Raw genomic sequence first — 14,372 nt, forward strand, 5'->3', positions numbered from 1 at the left:
GATTTAGAAGCCGATTGGGCTGCATCTGGCCGCTGGGCCTTAGTTTGCCTACCCATGCACTAGTTCATAAGCCAGCCAGTCACAAACAATGAGCATCAGTTCCCAAACAAGATGGGTTGGGTGCGGGGGAAGAGATGATAATGGCCTCACAGGCCCTTCCATCTTAAATCTAAGAAAAAAGCTAGCTTCTACACAAATAGAATCATGATCCTCTCAAAAGCTATATAAATTCTTATTATTTTAGATCAGGTGTTCCTATCTACTTAAAAAAAAGCAGAACTACAAAATCAATCCAACAGGATCCATTTGAAAATAGCCATAACATAAACTTTCAGTTACTATAATCACTAGTGTATATCCTTCACAAAGCATCCACGGAACAATACCAGAAAATATCAACATACCTGTTTTTTCTGAAGTTCTCAGAAACACCATGTCAGATGGAATTCGCTGATTCTGTTGGGGGGGAAGTACAGCATGTTTGTTATATATATGTGTGTGTGTATATATAGAGAGAGAGAGGGGGTGGCATTTAATTCTAAGGGTCGAATCCCATATAGTCATTGTGTTCATGGAACAGAATTTCCCCCTCCTCCGTGTACCCCTGAATCCACCCAAATCTGCTCCAGAAACATAATGACTTGGTTTTCAACAAATACATTCTTTATTTACACAAGCTAGTAATATTTCAATAAACAGCAGTTCTTTAAATGAAGTACTTATTTATTTATTTTTAAGTGCAGCACAAGAAAGGTTTGGGGGCCAAAGGGATGTGAGTTTGCTTACACAAATCCTTTTGCCTCTAAAGCCATCACTGGGCCCTGCACTAGGCTGAATTGAAGCAAACAACTGTAGCTCAGTAACCATCTGACAATCACATTTCTAACCTGGCTGGCTGGGGGCTAGCACTAGGGCATTAATTTTTACTGCACACACACACTCTCTTTCAGTGTGTGTGTGTGTGTGTGTGTGTGTGTGTGTGTGTGTATGATATTAGCAAACTTAAACCATCACTTTTTGGTCTACATATCCCTTAACAATTATGATGTCAATTGTTCAATGGTGTTTCAATTCTCTTCCCCTTCTTTTCATTTTTTTAAACTGGTATGTTTAACTTGCTAAACTATCAAAATGCTAAAGTGAACTGGGGTTGATTTTGTCCTCAGCAAATAGGATAAAGGAACCGTTAGCATTTTGCCCATACCACAAGATCCGTAGTTACAAATAGCAGACATTAAGTGCAGTAAAGATCAAAATGGCGGCACTAGTTTACGCTATCACTTTTCCTCCAACAGCCTTTAAGAATCAGGCATTTTAGACTGAGAACCCCCTCTACAGTGTCTTTGATCTCTGATCAAATAGTCTTGCATTGTTGCTTTAAACTATGTGTGTACACACACACAAACAAAATGATGGGAAACGCAAACCTTTAATATTCTACAGAGAAATAACAGAAGAGCCTACTCCAACATCTAAGAAAAGCAAATGACGTGAGAATGAGTGTAGAATCTCATTTCACTCCGTCAATTTTTTTTTTAATGCTGAAATTTCATTGCATATTTTAAAATGGTCCAGATCCTTCCTATATTGAGCAAAAAGTCTTTTTATATAGTAAGGTGGAAAGAGAGGGTACAGAAAAAATATAAATCTTACTGAAGAACATGAACTATATTGTATATTCAATACTTGTGAACCTACTATCTGCAAAACTGAGAGGAGAGGCAAAAGGCAACTTCAGAAGTCAATAAATCATTCCTTAAATGACAAACATAAAATCAGATGTGCTGTCTTTATATAGATTAACTATACATCTTTACAACTTCTCTTTTAATGTTGACATAAACCTTTTAGTCACATCTCAGGTTACTAGCGTTATCCTTTAAAACTGTTGCCCGTTAACAAGCTGAAGCTTTGACAAAAATGCAGCTCTCTCACACACCACCAGACATAATTAATCTTACCATCCTCATTACAATGGCAGGATACCAATAAAAACAAGTTCTCATATTTGTCAGTTATGAGTTCCAATTATTTGTCTTTGTAACAAAAGTAAATATTTGAAATTATAAAATACTTTATACTGACAACAAGGGTTGAAAAATATCTACTTTAGATTTGCTAAAATGAAATAAATAAAACAAACCCTACCAATTTACTCCAATTAATTATTTGCGAGTATATCCAGCTGCAACATGGCTGGAGCTATGCAAGTGTGGACCCAATCGCCCTGATCACCCTTGGACAGGAGATCACTGCAAGCCTTATGTAATAACACGGCATTATCAAGATTTTAAATGTGTTCTCTTGAATCCTTTGTTCAGGGCTTTGGTTGACATCCAGCAGTGCCTGTATGTCTGCAATGGGCTTCTGACTGTGCAACAGGACTTTCTCTTTTTCCGTTTTCCCCTACAGCCTCACTGTGCACCTTAAAAATCTGCTTTGGAAGGTTGGTGGACCTTCTAGAGCAGATGGGGGGCAGGCTGCTGGCATAACATTAGATAATGCCCATTAACTACCTATTCTGCTTGAAACCTGCTCTGTGACAGGTAATTATACAAAAAGCAAAAACGATAAATGTATACTTTAAGAGTGCTTGTGTGTGTGTGTGTGTGTGTGTGTGTGTGTGTCCAATCTAAAAAATATTTTAAAATACCAACCTTTTCCACTATGATGAGATCGCCAACTTGAATGTCTGAGCTTTTAACTTGCACTTTACCTTTAAATAAATAAAAAATAAGTCAACATAAGCAATAATCAAGAAATCACAGACACATTTTACTCCTATGCTGACTTCTGTGGGAGTTTCTTAATCAAATAAATGTTTTTAAAAACCATTAAGAAGCTTACTTAAATACAACTAGCTTTAAAATAACTGTAACATCAATATAGAATTAAATCTCTTGGAGACATTTTGGAAGAATGATTTGAAATTTACTGCATGCTATTCACTGAAAGAGAACTATATGAAAATGATTCATAGATAGTATTTAACTCAGAGTCGATTGGCTAAAATGTACAATGTGGAATCGGATTTGTGTTTGGAAATGTAAAGAAGTAGAAGGAACATTTTTTCATATGGGGTGGGCAAGCAAAAATGTAAAAGCATATTGGGAAATGATATATAATGAGATGAAAAAAAATGTTCAAAACAAAATCCCCACCCCCCCAAAAAAAAGCCTTCATGGGCCATATCTGACAGGTAGGCCCAAGTAAATTATGATGCCAAGTAGAACAGATCTCACCTAAAAGCAGCATTTGGTGCCAAACACAAACCCGAACAACTAAACCCGCTGATTTCCAGCAAAATCAGTTCCACTCGGGAATTCTGATGGAACCGTGAGATGAAAAAACAATTTGGCACTTGAAATTAATTTTCTTCTGCAAAAAAGCAGTTCTGTAGTTGATGCAATGGCCATTAACACCAAGAAAACATACCCTTATTCTTCAATAATTAATTAAGATAAATTATAGTAAACGTAGCCTTACTCTGAGTGTCACAAGAAAGTCAGGTGAGTTAAACATTTAAATGAGAAACACCTATTAATATGGGAAGTCTTGAAATTCATCTTCCTATCTGAAAACCTAAATTTGGCATCCAGAACACAGCTGACACCCAAACTTATCTCAGATATTATTTATTCCCAATCATCCTGTGAACATCTTGCATGTCTACAACCTTTGCTTGAAAATTACAAAGTATCATGCACTTAATGCATGTATCCCAATTCTAAATACTTGTCTTTTTACTAAATAAGTACTGTACCATAGTGGATGGACCCCATCTCCACTTCTGTGAAGTATTGCTCATTGTGGGGTGATAGCACTTAATCCCCTCGTGATGTTGGTCTCTTGATTTATTCTCAGAATATACCTTCCTGCCCCAAAATTCTAATTTCTCACAACACGGTAAGCGTTGTTGTTATGAGAGTGAAACTTCTGTTTTACTAAAAAGCTTTGGTAAAATCATATATTATCAAACTGCTGCTCTGAAGTACAGAATGTGTAAATTTATCCTTCATAGCATAGTACACTTTTTATGAATGCGGTAACAGGGACAGTTGTTTCCAATGCAAATGTACAAATTCAGGTAAGTTTTACCCTATGCCCACTTGTTTGCAGGGGGGCTGGTAGAACATACTTCAGCAATAAAAACGATAATTTAAAACCTTAAGATGTCTATAAACAATTCTCCTTTGACTATTAGAACCAGTAGTCATTTGATAACATTTCAGAAAACATACAAATTATATAATATTGCAACTTTGGAAAGACAATTTGAGAAAAACATCAAATGCTATTCATTGAATAAATTATTTTTGCAAACTATTTTTTCCTTCTAAACACATCTCACTAGCTAAAAACACTCTTCACCATCTGTGTAATTGCCAATAAAAAAGTCCAAAGCTGTCAGAAGTGACTGCATATTGAAGCTTTATAGTCCACCAAGGCGCAAGCCTTTGCCTAAAGCCGTATTGTGGAACTAGAACACAATTAAGTGTCTATCATAATTCATTACACTTGAATGGCTCAAGAAGATTGCAGTGGAGTTAAATAAATATAATCCTAGTCTATGAATGCCAACAAAAGATGTCCACAAAAAAGGTAAGCAAAATTATGCAAATGCTGTAGTAGAAAGAATGTTAAGCCTCCTTTCAACATTTCTCTTCAACATACTGTCTCTGTTTTGGTTAGTTATCCTGGTTCAAGTAAATAAATAAAAATTCCAATGTGCTTAGTCAAAAAAGCTAAACCTCCGGTTGTTTTCAAATCTGCATCCTGTCCTTCCAACTCACAACAAAATGATCAAGGAGATTCACATAAAAAGAAGGTGACAATTTTCTAAAACAAGCTGTTATAGTCATGCAAAGCTCTGAAATTTTGGGTCAAGAAATTGAAGCAATGGGAGATCAATAGAAGAATTAGGACAGGAGCAAACAGAAAGCAGTAATGGGTGAGAAACTGACCAGGTACTGAAGAATAATAAACCGACAAAGTGCTCTTAGCCAAGAAACGTCAGTAACTGTGACAACTGTCAAATTTTAGAGATGCAAAAGCATAGTGTCACTCAGAGGCGGAGATATTAATAGTCATGCCATTGTAGCAAGGATATTCGAGTCCAAATGATTTTGGAATCTAGGACACTCATTTTGCAGGTTTAGTAAATAACTATACAATTGATCCCAGAATAATGGACCACATGACTGTAAACTCTTGGGTGGGATATATGTACCTGTCAGTAATAGGTCTGAAGGCAGTCCTGTTTAGGGAGGCTTTTAATGTTTAATAGATTATTTTATTTCATTTTTCTGTTGGAAGCCGCCCAGAGTGGCTGGGGAAACCCAGCCAGATGGGCGGGGTATAAATAAATTATTATTATTATTATTATTATTATTATTATTATTATGGCTATAGTTCCATTTTAATCAGAAGAGCCATGGCAACAGTACTAAGACTGTTCAAAGAAGTTACTGTACAGTACTGCTTAATGCTGTAACTATAAAATAGCTATATTGATCTATGATTCTTTGTGAAACCTATAGCTGGTGCAGCATATACTAAATGCCCATTAATTACAATACTACCTATACGCACAGCTGTCAAGTTTTCTCACGAGGAGGCCTATTCAGCATAAGGGAAATTCCCTTAAAAAAAAGGGAGAACTTGACAGCTGTGCCTATACGATGTGGGGGAATGTTGAAGTTTCGTATTAAAGACAGCCATAAGGAGCACCTTCCAACATACAAACTCCCCCTGCAGTAGCTGCATTCCAACATAACAATAAGCTGAGAACCTTGGTTTAATAAACCATCCTGTGTATGAGCTGATGCACCTGGTCCAATCACACCCACTTTGATCTTCCCTTCATGCAGATGAATATACAAACCACAAAGAGAATAGCTTAGCATTCTGTCTGAACTGGAACAAATGACGTGTTTCACCATGACAAGCCATGAGAACTAGCCAGCCTTAAACCAAGAGTTGCTTGTTTATGAATCTTAATTGTTAGGGAGAAACAAACCACAATCCTGGGTTTGGACATAATGTTAAGCTACTCCCTTGCCTGTTTGCTTACCTGCTTGTGCAACCAGGAGTAGTAAGGCTCCATGTACAAGCATGCAGGTAATACACAGTAAGGTCTATAAAGCCAAGTTTCTTGGCTCATTGGTACATGCAAACACGGTCACTGAGGAAATGCTGTCCATGCTACATCTGTCCAAGTCAGACAGACATCACTAGATTTCACCCAATACCCTTAGTAAGAACAGCGTGCACACAAATGAGCTGGGAATTGGGAAAACATACTTCTGCTGGTTTTCTCCAGAAACATGATCAGGATGGAACTCTCATCATCAACAAACTTGCTCAGTTCAGATGCACAACAAAAGCACAAAGGGATTCTTGGGAGGTGGGACATAAATTTAATAACTAATAACAATAAATAATAACAATATTTATACGGGACTGATTGGGGGTAGAGGAGAAGAGAACTCGCAAGCATCTAGGCAAGGAGCGGAGAGGGGTTAATACTCTCTTTTCAAGGGTGGCATAAGTAAGGTAAAGGTAAAGGGACCCCTAACCATTAAGGGTGGCATAAGTAGAGGACTATAAAACATGAATTCCTGGCATTGCCTTTTAAGAACTAAGGCATGAACTCCCCTTGTTATGCATCATAAGATTATGAAAGTTTATGAAAGTTTTATAAAAGATGCCATTCCAGGGAGAACAAAGCTGTTTTTAAACAAGTGTGACCTTCCATTCCTTTGTACTCATTTGCAGTCATTCTTCCCTCCATCTGCTATTATTTCAGAACAAAGGAAAAGGGAATGCATCACCATTGCCAAGGCAACGGGACCAATGCACCCTGCCTTGCCATGCTTTGGTGAGTTGCACTGCTTGCCAGTACTATGTAGCAACTTTCACCCCAAACAAGTTATTGTCATACAGTGCTCCATGTGACTGGTTGGAATAGAAGGGGAAGAGAGGCTGAAAGTAATGTACAACAGATGGACAGAGTGCACATTTGGATACATATTTGACTCGGTATCCATAGCCACATTCTGCCCCTACTAGTCAAATGAGCACAACTGGGTTGTATAAGAGGGTGTTTTCCAACATGCAGAGAGGGAGAGCAAGCCTACATGAGTGTTCTACCCTGAACTGGCCCATTAGGAGCCACAAAATCCCCTGCAATACTAAACTATCCTTTGTGGAGATCACAAGGTTTTCAGAAAGTGGCTAAATGGTAATATAAAAATGAAGCAAGCCACAATTAAGAGATGATAGAAAATCTCTACATACAGAAAGAATACTCAATACATGGAGCCATGAAATAAAGAAAATAAGCAGTATGTATGGAAGTGAGAGCTGGACCATAAAGAAGGCTGATCGTCGAAGAATTGATGCTTTTGAATTATGGTGCTGGAGGAGACTCTTGAGAGTCCCATGGACTGCTAGAAGATCAAACCTATCCATTCTTAAGGAAATCAGCCCTGAGTGCTCCCTGGAAGGAAAGATCGTGAAGCTGAGGCTCCAATACTTTGGCCACCTCATGAGAAGAGAAGAATCCTTGGAAAAGACCCTGATGTTGGGAAAGATTGAGGGCACTAGGAGAAGGGGACGACAGAGGACAAGATGGTTGGACAGTGTTCTCGAAGCTACGAACATGAGTTTGACCAAACTGCGGGAGGCAGTGCAAGACAGGAGTGCCTGGCGTGCTATGGTCCATGGGGTCACGAAGAGTCGGACACGACTAAACGACTAAACAAAGCAGTATAAGCTTCAACAAAAGGCATCGTTTAATGGAAATTTATAAGCAGGGTTTTAGTTAATAGTACTCATTTTTGTTTCAAAGACTAGCCATGGATTAATGCATATGGATGGTTTCAATGTATACATAACAGAGGGAAAATGGAATGTTAATTATTGTTATATTAAACACCAAATAAAAACTATTCAGCAGTTTTATCAAATATATTTGCTTATTCTTTGAGTAAGATCAACACAAGAGAGAAATGCATGCTGTATTTAACATAACCTCTTGCCTTTGATAGTTTCATCTTTGAAGAATCTAGTGCAGACATGCACAACCTTTGAGTTAAATGCAATCCATGATTCATACATTGTTTATTTCGGGTTATTATGCCAGCATTTTAAAAAGAATTTATATAGCACTCTTTAGAGAATTTTGGCATATGTATTTTATGTGTGATGAACTCATATTCTTATGACTTATTCAAGTGAAACTGATTAACATATAATTTTCATAAGTTATAGCTAGTGGTAGTCTTGCTAGCTTCCCTCAGTAAAATCTACTAGGCCAGCATAATTTGTGACCCACTGCACTGAATGAAACCCACCAACCATATATGGCAACCTTCTATTTGCTGCCTGCCTAGGATTACAAACACAGAGATTGTTAAGCACCGAACAGGTCACAGTATATGCTAATAGGCTGTGTTTTTTTGGTTGGCCATAATTTGGAGATCTTGTTTAAAGAAATAGTACTTCGCACAGACCAGAAAATATGAATGCTATTAATGATTCACAGGGGAAAAAAGTTTGCCAACCTCTTATTGTAAGCTTGCTATATAATTGAGAGTTCATTTCCTTGTCTCGTTGGTAACGACGAAATTCATCAACTGCCTCTCGTAGCACTGTGACAGCCAAAACAAATCCCTGTTTAAAATATAACAAACATTTCCCGAAATGGAAAATATTTCTATTAAAATCCACATATAAGAAAAGCAAGTGCTTTACATTTCATTTTAGTAGGACTGTTTGGAGTTTTGTTTTGTGTTTTCTTCCCTTTTGCCAAGGTCATGGTTATTCCAGAACAGTTGAGGAAAATTTGAGACATAGCCAATGATTTCTGGAAACATTTCCAAAACATGTGATGAAATTATTGAACAGGCTCTCATCACAAGAACAAAATATAGTACCCTCCACTCAAAGCTATTTTCAGATAAATTCACATCTAAAAGGCAATGGGATGGTTCATATGCCAACAACAAACTGTGGGTGTGTAGCTGTGTTAACAGAGCTGGCAGGGCCAATGCACACTGGCACACATCCCCTCCTTTCCTGGTTCAATACATCATAGTTTCCCCTTCTTTAGTTTGTGCTTTAGTTTGTGCTTGCTCTGCAAATCAGGAGCAAACCCTGGTTTTCAATTCTTATTTAGAGAGCAAGCACAAACCAAAAATGACTTGCTTCAAACCAGGAAAGGAGGAAGGGCATTCCATGCTCAAGTGAGGGGAAAGCATATGACCCAAAGATTCAGGCACATAACACCATAGCATGGTTTTGATGTTACAGCTAAACCAACCCGTGGTCTTCAAGACATGAAGCTGAGGTGCATGATAAAAGCACATTTGCTTTTAAATAAAGGTTGAGATGTAACAAGAGAAGACTAATCTCCAAAACGAGTCTTTCTTTTTGCCTTGAAGATGGGTAACTTGACTTTGGTTAAAACTTACAATGAGCCAAAACTCAGTTATTTAAGAGTAGGTTCCATGGAATCAATTACTTCCAAAAATGTACTGAAACATTTGTTTTTTAACTGCATATAGTAGATCAGATATACCCAGCTTAGGGACTATGTGCCAAATGTAGACCTTGTAGCATTTTTTTCTGGAGTGGTTATAAAAAAGTTTGGCCAATTAAATATTAAATGTCTAATATCCTGGCTATAGCCATATACTTCCAATGTTTTTAGACAGCATAGATAGGATGGTAGTTCTTAAATTATAGAACATACAAGTTGTACCTTTTTATTATAGATAAAAGTATAATTTTTTAAAAATGTGCTTACTTTTCACAGACACACACAGGTCCATTTAACATGAGAGTCACATCTCTTTTGATCTGACTCAGTTCAGATGTAACACGTCATGATCTGTGAAGTGTTGTTAAAAGACCAGGAGTACCCCTGCCATTTCTCTCCTTTCCTCACAAGATCATATTCTCCTTTGCTCCTTTCTCATTCAAAATCCCCCACTAACTATGGTTAATGTTGCACAAAACCATAAATATCTGAAACTAAGTAGGCTTCAGCTTCTGGTTCAAAGCCATGTGGTTTGACACTAACTCTGAAAAGAGAAGGGAGATCTTTCAAGTGAGAAATGGGAGAAGCATGGAAATTAGAAGAATACTCCTGATCTCTTAACCATTAAGAAATAGAAAATGTTTCTTCTGCACTGAACATCTTTCATGTATGGTTGAGGCTAGTGTGGTGGAAGAGAGCCACAGAGCCGCCCCCCAAATCTGCTGTCAGGGGCTGGGATGGGACAATGGCAGAGCTGGGCTTCATGAACACACCAGTAGAGCCAATCCTGTGCTCTTGCCAGGAGATCCAACATCACTGCCACTGCTCTTTCCAGGTAAGCTGCCATGCCATCAGCATTAGGAGACAGTTCTATACAACCACACTGGCCACCACTGGTCATGTGCACACAAGCTTATAAAAGAAATATATATATATATAGTTGTATAGCATTTTTGATTACCAGAGGAGCCCAATAGGTGTAGAGGTAGCCTATTTTCAGCGCTGGTACGAACTGTGAGCAGGAGACTACGAGAAAATAAAGATTCAAGAAAAACTTGAATTGTTCATATAAAACCTAAAAGTGAAAGAAAAAGAAAAACCAGGAAATGGTGCTTTCAAAAACATTTCCAGTATGCAGAAACTTTTTTTATGTAACAGGAACTTTAATCACAATTATACTCGATAATTGCTCCCCCCCTTTTTTGAGTGCTGCTTTCAACATGGCTTGAACAATCTCTACTGTCACAGAAAAATCAATCAATAGTAACATGAATATTTAATGATGATGACTATTCCAATATAAAATATAAATTTCATCCACAATATAGGCATAATAGTCTCTAGCATTTATTGTAGCACTACAGAATGTTCATAAGACTAAACATGTATTATCTTAGCAATACATAGCAATACAACAAGCTTATAAGCAGAGTCCAAGCATGTAGAGGAGGGTATCCTTTACAGGAGCCCAGACACTGATAAGGGGTGCCCTGTAATTTAGCAACGGGGGGTAAGTGTTTGGTGGTTACTAATGGAATCAGTCAGCAAGCTTTGCTAAGAATCGTTTTCAGGCTAGATATTTTGTTAAACAAAACTAGCACACGAGGAAGGTTGGGTGACCGTGTGAGCCATAGCATACTTTTATAGCTTTAGAAGTATAATTTCAAAATTAAAACAGAAGCATGCTGTGCATGTAGGAGAGGCCAATGCTACTCATCCTCAAAAAATGTTTGAGCTTATAAAAGATACTTCAGTTTTATCTCCATAATACAGATGGGGAACTAAGCTAAGAAAACAGTGATTTCGTTAAAGGTAAAGGTAAAGGGACCCCTGACCATTAGGTCCAGTCGTGACCGACTCTGGGGTTGTGGCGCTCATCTTGCTCTATTGGCCAAGGGAGCCTGCGTACGGCGTACAGCTTCCAGGTCATGTGGCCAGCATGACAAAGCTGCTTCTGGCAAACCAGAGCAGTGCATAGAAATGCCATTTACCTTCCTGCCGGAGTAGTACCTATTTATCTACTTGCACTTTGAAGTGCTTTCGAACTGCTAGGTGGGCAGGAGCTGGGACCAAGTAACGGGAGCTCACCCCGTCGCGGGGATTCGAACCGCTGACCTTCTGATTGGCAAGCCCTAGGCTCTGTGGTTTAACCCACAGCGCCACCCGCGTCCCTTTTTAGTGATTTGGTTATTGTTCTCTAAATTCATGGCCAAAATGAGGTGTGAGCTATAATAATAATAATAATAATAATAATAATAATAATAATAATTTATATAATTTATTATTTATACCCCGCCCATCTGGCCGGGTTCCCCCAGCCCCTCTGGGCGGCTTCCAACGAAACATTAAAATACAGAAATCCATCAAACATTAAAAGCTTCCCTAAACAGGGCTGCCTTGAGATGCCTTCTAAAGGTCTGGTAATTCAATAACAACTGTGATAAAAGAACAACTCCAGTATTGTCTAGCCATTAGGAACAAGAATAATGAATACAGAAAAGGAAAGTACATAACTTTCCAAAAAGAGTTATAAGAGGAAACAGTATGCATATAATCAAAGTGATACAAAATAGTTGCTCTGGATTGTACCATACAATAAAATCAGCATAATATAACCCAGGCATTCCCAAACTTTGGCCCTCCAGATGTTTTGGACTACAGTTCCCATCTTTCCCAACAACTGGCCCTGTTAGCTAGGGATCATGGGAGTTGAAGGCCAAAACATCTGGAGGGCCGCAGTTTGGGGATGCCTGATATAACCTGTCACTCTACTATTATTCCTAGCTACTCTCCCTAAGGGGAAAATGTTAATATTGTAATTTATTTATGTTTAAATACATTTTCTTTTTTAACATGAAAATAAAGAATGTTACCCCAAAGTCTGCATGTGGGTAGAATGCAAACACGGTGCATTCAAATGTAAGCTCCAGACAAACCAACATATTATGGAAATTTCAATACAAGGAAATTCAATTGGTTTAGCAGTTATTACTGATTTACAAGAATGTGTACAAATGCTAAGAGGTACGCTAAGAAATACTGTGTTTATATTTACAATGAAACTTGATTATTCTGTTCTAGAATGTTTAAATTCTTATATAAATTAATCTCAGCAGGGTAACAATATTTCCTCCCTCACCACTAATTAATTTAAAATCCCAGTTAGTATCAATTAATAGCTCAGTAATTTGCATTCATACTAAAGCCAGAATAGGATTCCAACTGTGCAATTACAAAACGCTTTCAAACTATTCCATTTCCTAAGGAAAAGTTTAAGAAAAAATATTCCAAGACTAATAATGCATCTGGACTATGCTGTGCCAACAGGTGTTCACAAATCATGGCTGATCTTTGAAGGCATCAGGACTCTGCCTAAACCCCTGAAACACACATTGTGCATTTAACTACAGTAATCAATGTCTAAATGTATACTTAATGACCTTTAGGAAAACGTTCAGTGTAAATAGAGAAAATTTTGGTTTCATGCAATGAATATGAAAATATTTGTCTGCATGAAAGCAGTTGACATTAATACTCTGAAAAGAAAACACATTATGGAGTCCACATTATGGACTCACTTTTTTTCTTTTTAATAAAGAAGGGGTTATAAGTAATATCCATGCATGTGCCAGCTAGCTGAATAATGTTGGTGGGTTAGGGGGAGTGGAAGGAGAGAGGGGGGAAACCAATGCACAAGGTTTACAAAAATCTGCATTCTTACTGAAATTAAGAATTGAAAGACGCAGCATTCTTGTCAACAAGTAACCAACAAGATAATTTATTACTGTGGAAAAAGGCACAGTATATAATGGCCTGTTTATTTCACACTCATTGAAACACCTCTCCCTCAAGAGTTACTTTTCAGTCAAATATTAAATTAGAAACTAACAAGGCTGGCTATCCAAAGAATCAATGCTAAAGTCATAGAATTTACTGAAATCAGTCAAAGAACAAAAAAATAAAGCCAAACTGTGCCCTTTTGTGATTTGCACAAAATGTATTACAACAAATTATTATTGTCAGTGTTGAAAAGAATTCTGCATCTTGAAAACCATAATAAGCCAAAAGAAAATCTGAAGAGACAGAACATTATTTTAAACTGGATTTAGTTAATACAGGGTTTTGTTATATGCCTATAAAACACATAATAGCCAACACCGTATAAAGGTTTCTTACAAAAAAACAATTGCTACATTTATGGGTGTTTTTGTAATTTGTACCACTAGCCATACTGGGGAATTAACTTTCCAACCACTTATTCTGCATTTAAAGTCAACACTCTGCGAGGAACATTTCAACAGAGATGTGAAAAACAAAAAAACAAAAATAGGAGGTTGGTTTCCTTGTGAGCTCAAAATAAGGGAAAATATTTATCCCTCTCTCATTAATGCACAATTTAGTGCCACTATGGTAATACACAGCTTTAAAACTGCAAAAAGGCAATATTAACTCTTTTAAAATTCTTGGATAAGGAATGAATGAATGTGAGTAAAGAATATGTATATGGATTTTAGCCCTGCTTTGTTATTCACATTTTATACTTAATAGCCGATTAAAGATAAAGGTAAAGGGACCCCTGACCATTAGGTCCAGTCGTGACCGACTCTGGGGTTGCGGCACTCATCTCACATTATTGGCCGAGGGAGCTGGCGTACAGCTTCCAGGTCATGTGGCCAGCATGACAAAGCCGCTTCTGGCAAACCAGAGCAGCACACGGAAACGCCGTTTACCTTCTCGCTGTAGCAGTACCTATTTATCTACTTGCACTTTGAGGTCCTTTCGAACTGCTAGGTTGGCAGGAGCTGGGACCAAGTAATGGGAGCTCACC

At 37.7% G+C, this 14,372-nt stretch overlaps 1 protein-coding gene across 4 annotated transcripts in view; it reads right to left on the reverse strand.

Moving 5' to 3' along the window:
- The window catches only part of ATP9B (ATPase phospholipid transporting 9B), a 123,184-nt gene that overhangs the window by 86,251 nt on the left and 22,561 nt on the right, over positions 1–14,372 (reverse strand). The window contains exons 4-7 of one of the 4 annotated variants that reach the window (XM_060277933.2): positions 10,506–10,570; positions 8,568–8,654; positions 2,658–2,716; positions 405–456 (exon numbers count right to left, since the gene is read on the reverse strand). In XM_060277933.2, coding sequence (XP_060133916.2) covers positions 405–456; positions 2,658–2,716; positions 8,568–8,604 — 148 coding nt within the window. In that variant the 5' untranslated portion in view covers positions 8,605–8,654; positions 10,506–10,570. Of the gene's footprint in view, positions 1–404; positions 457–2,657; positions 2,717–8,567; positions 8,677–10,505; positions 10,620–14,372 lie in introns of all 4 variants that reach the window. The other 3 variants (XM_060277931.2, XM_060277932.2, XM_035126215.3) reach the window with 3 other exon arrangements.

Source organism: Zootoca vivipara, chromosome 8 (assembly GCF_965207765.1).
Source record: "Zootoca vivipara chromosome 8, rZooViv2.hap1.1, whole genome shotgun sequence".
In the NCBI taxonomy this organism is placed as follows: Eukaryota; Metazoa; Chordata; class Lepidosauria; order Squamata; family Lacertidae; genus Zootoca; species Zootoca vivipara.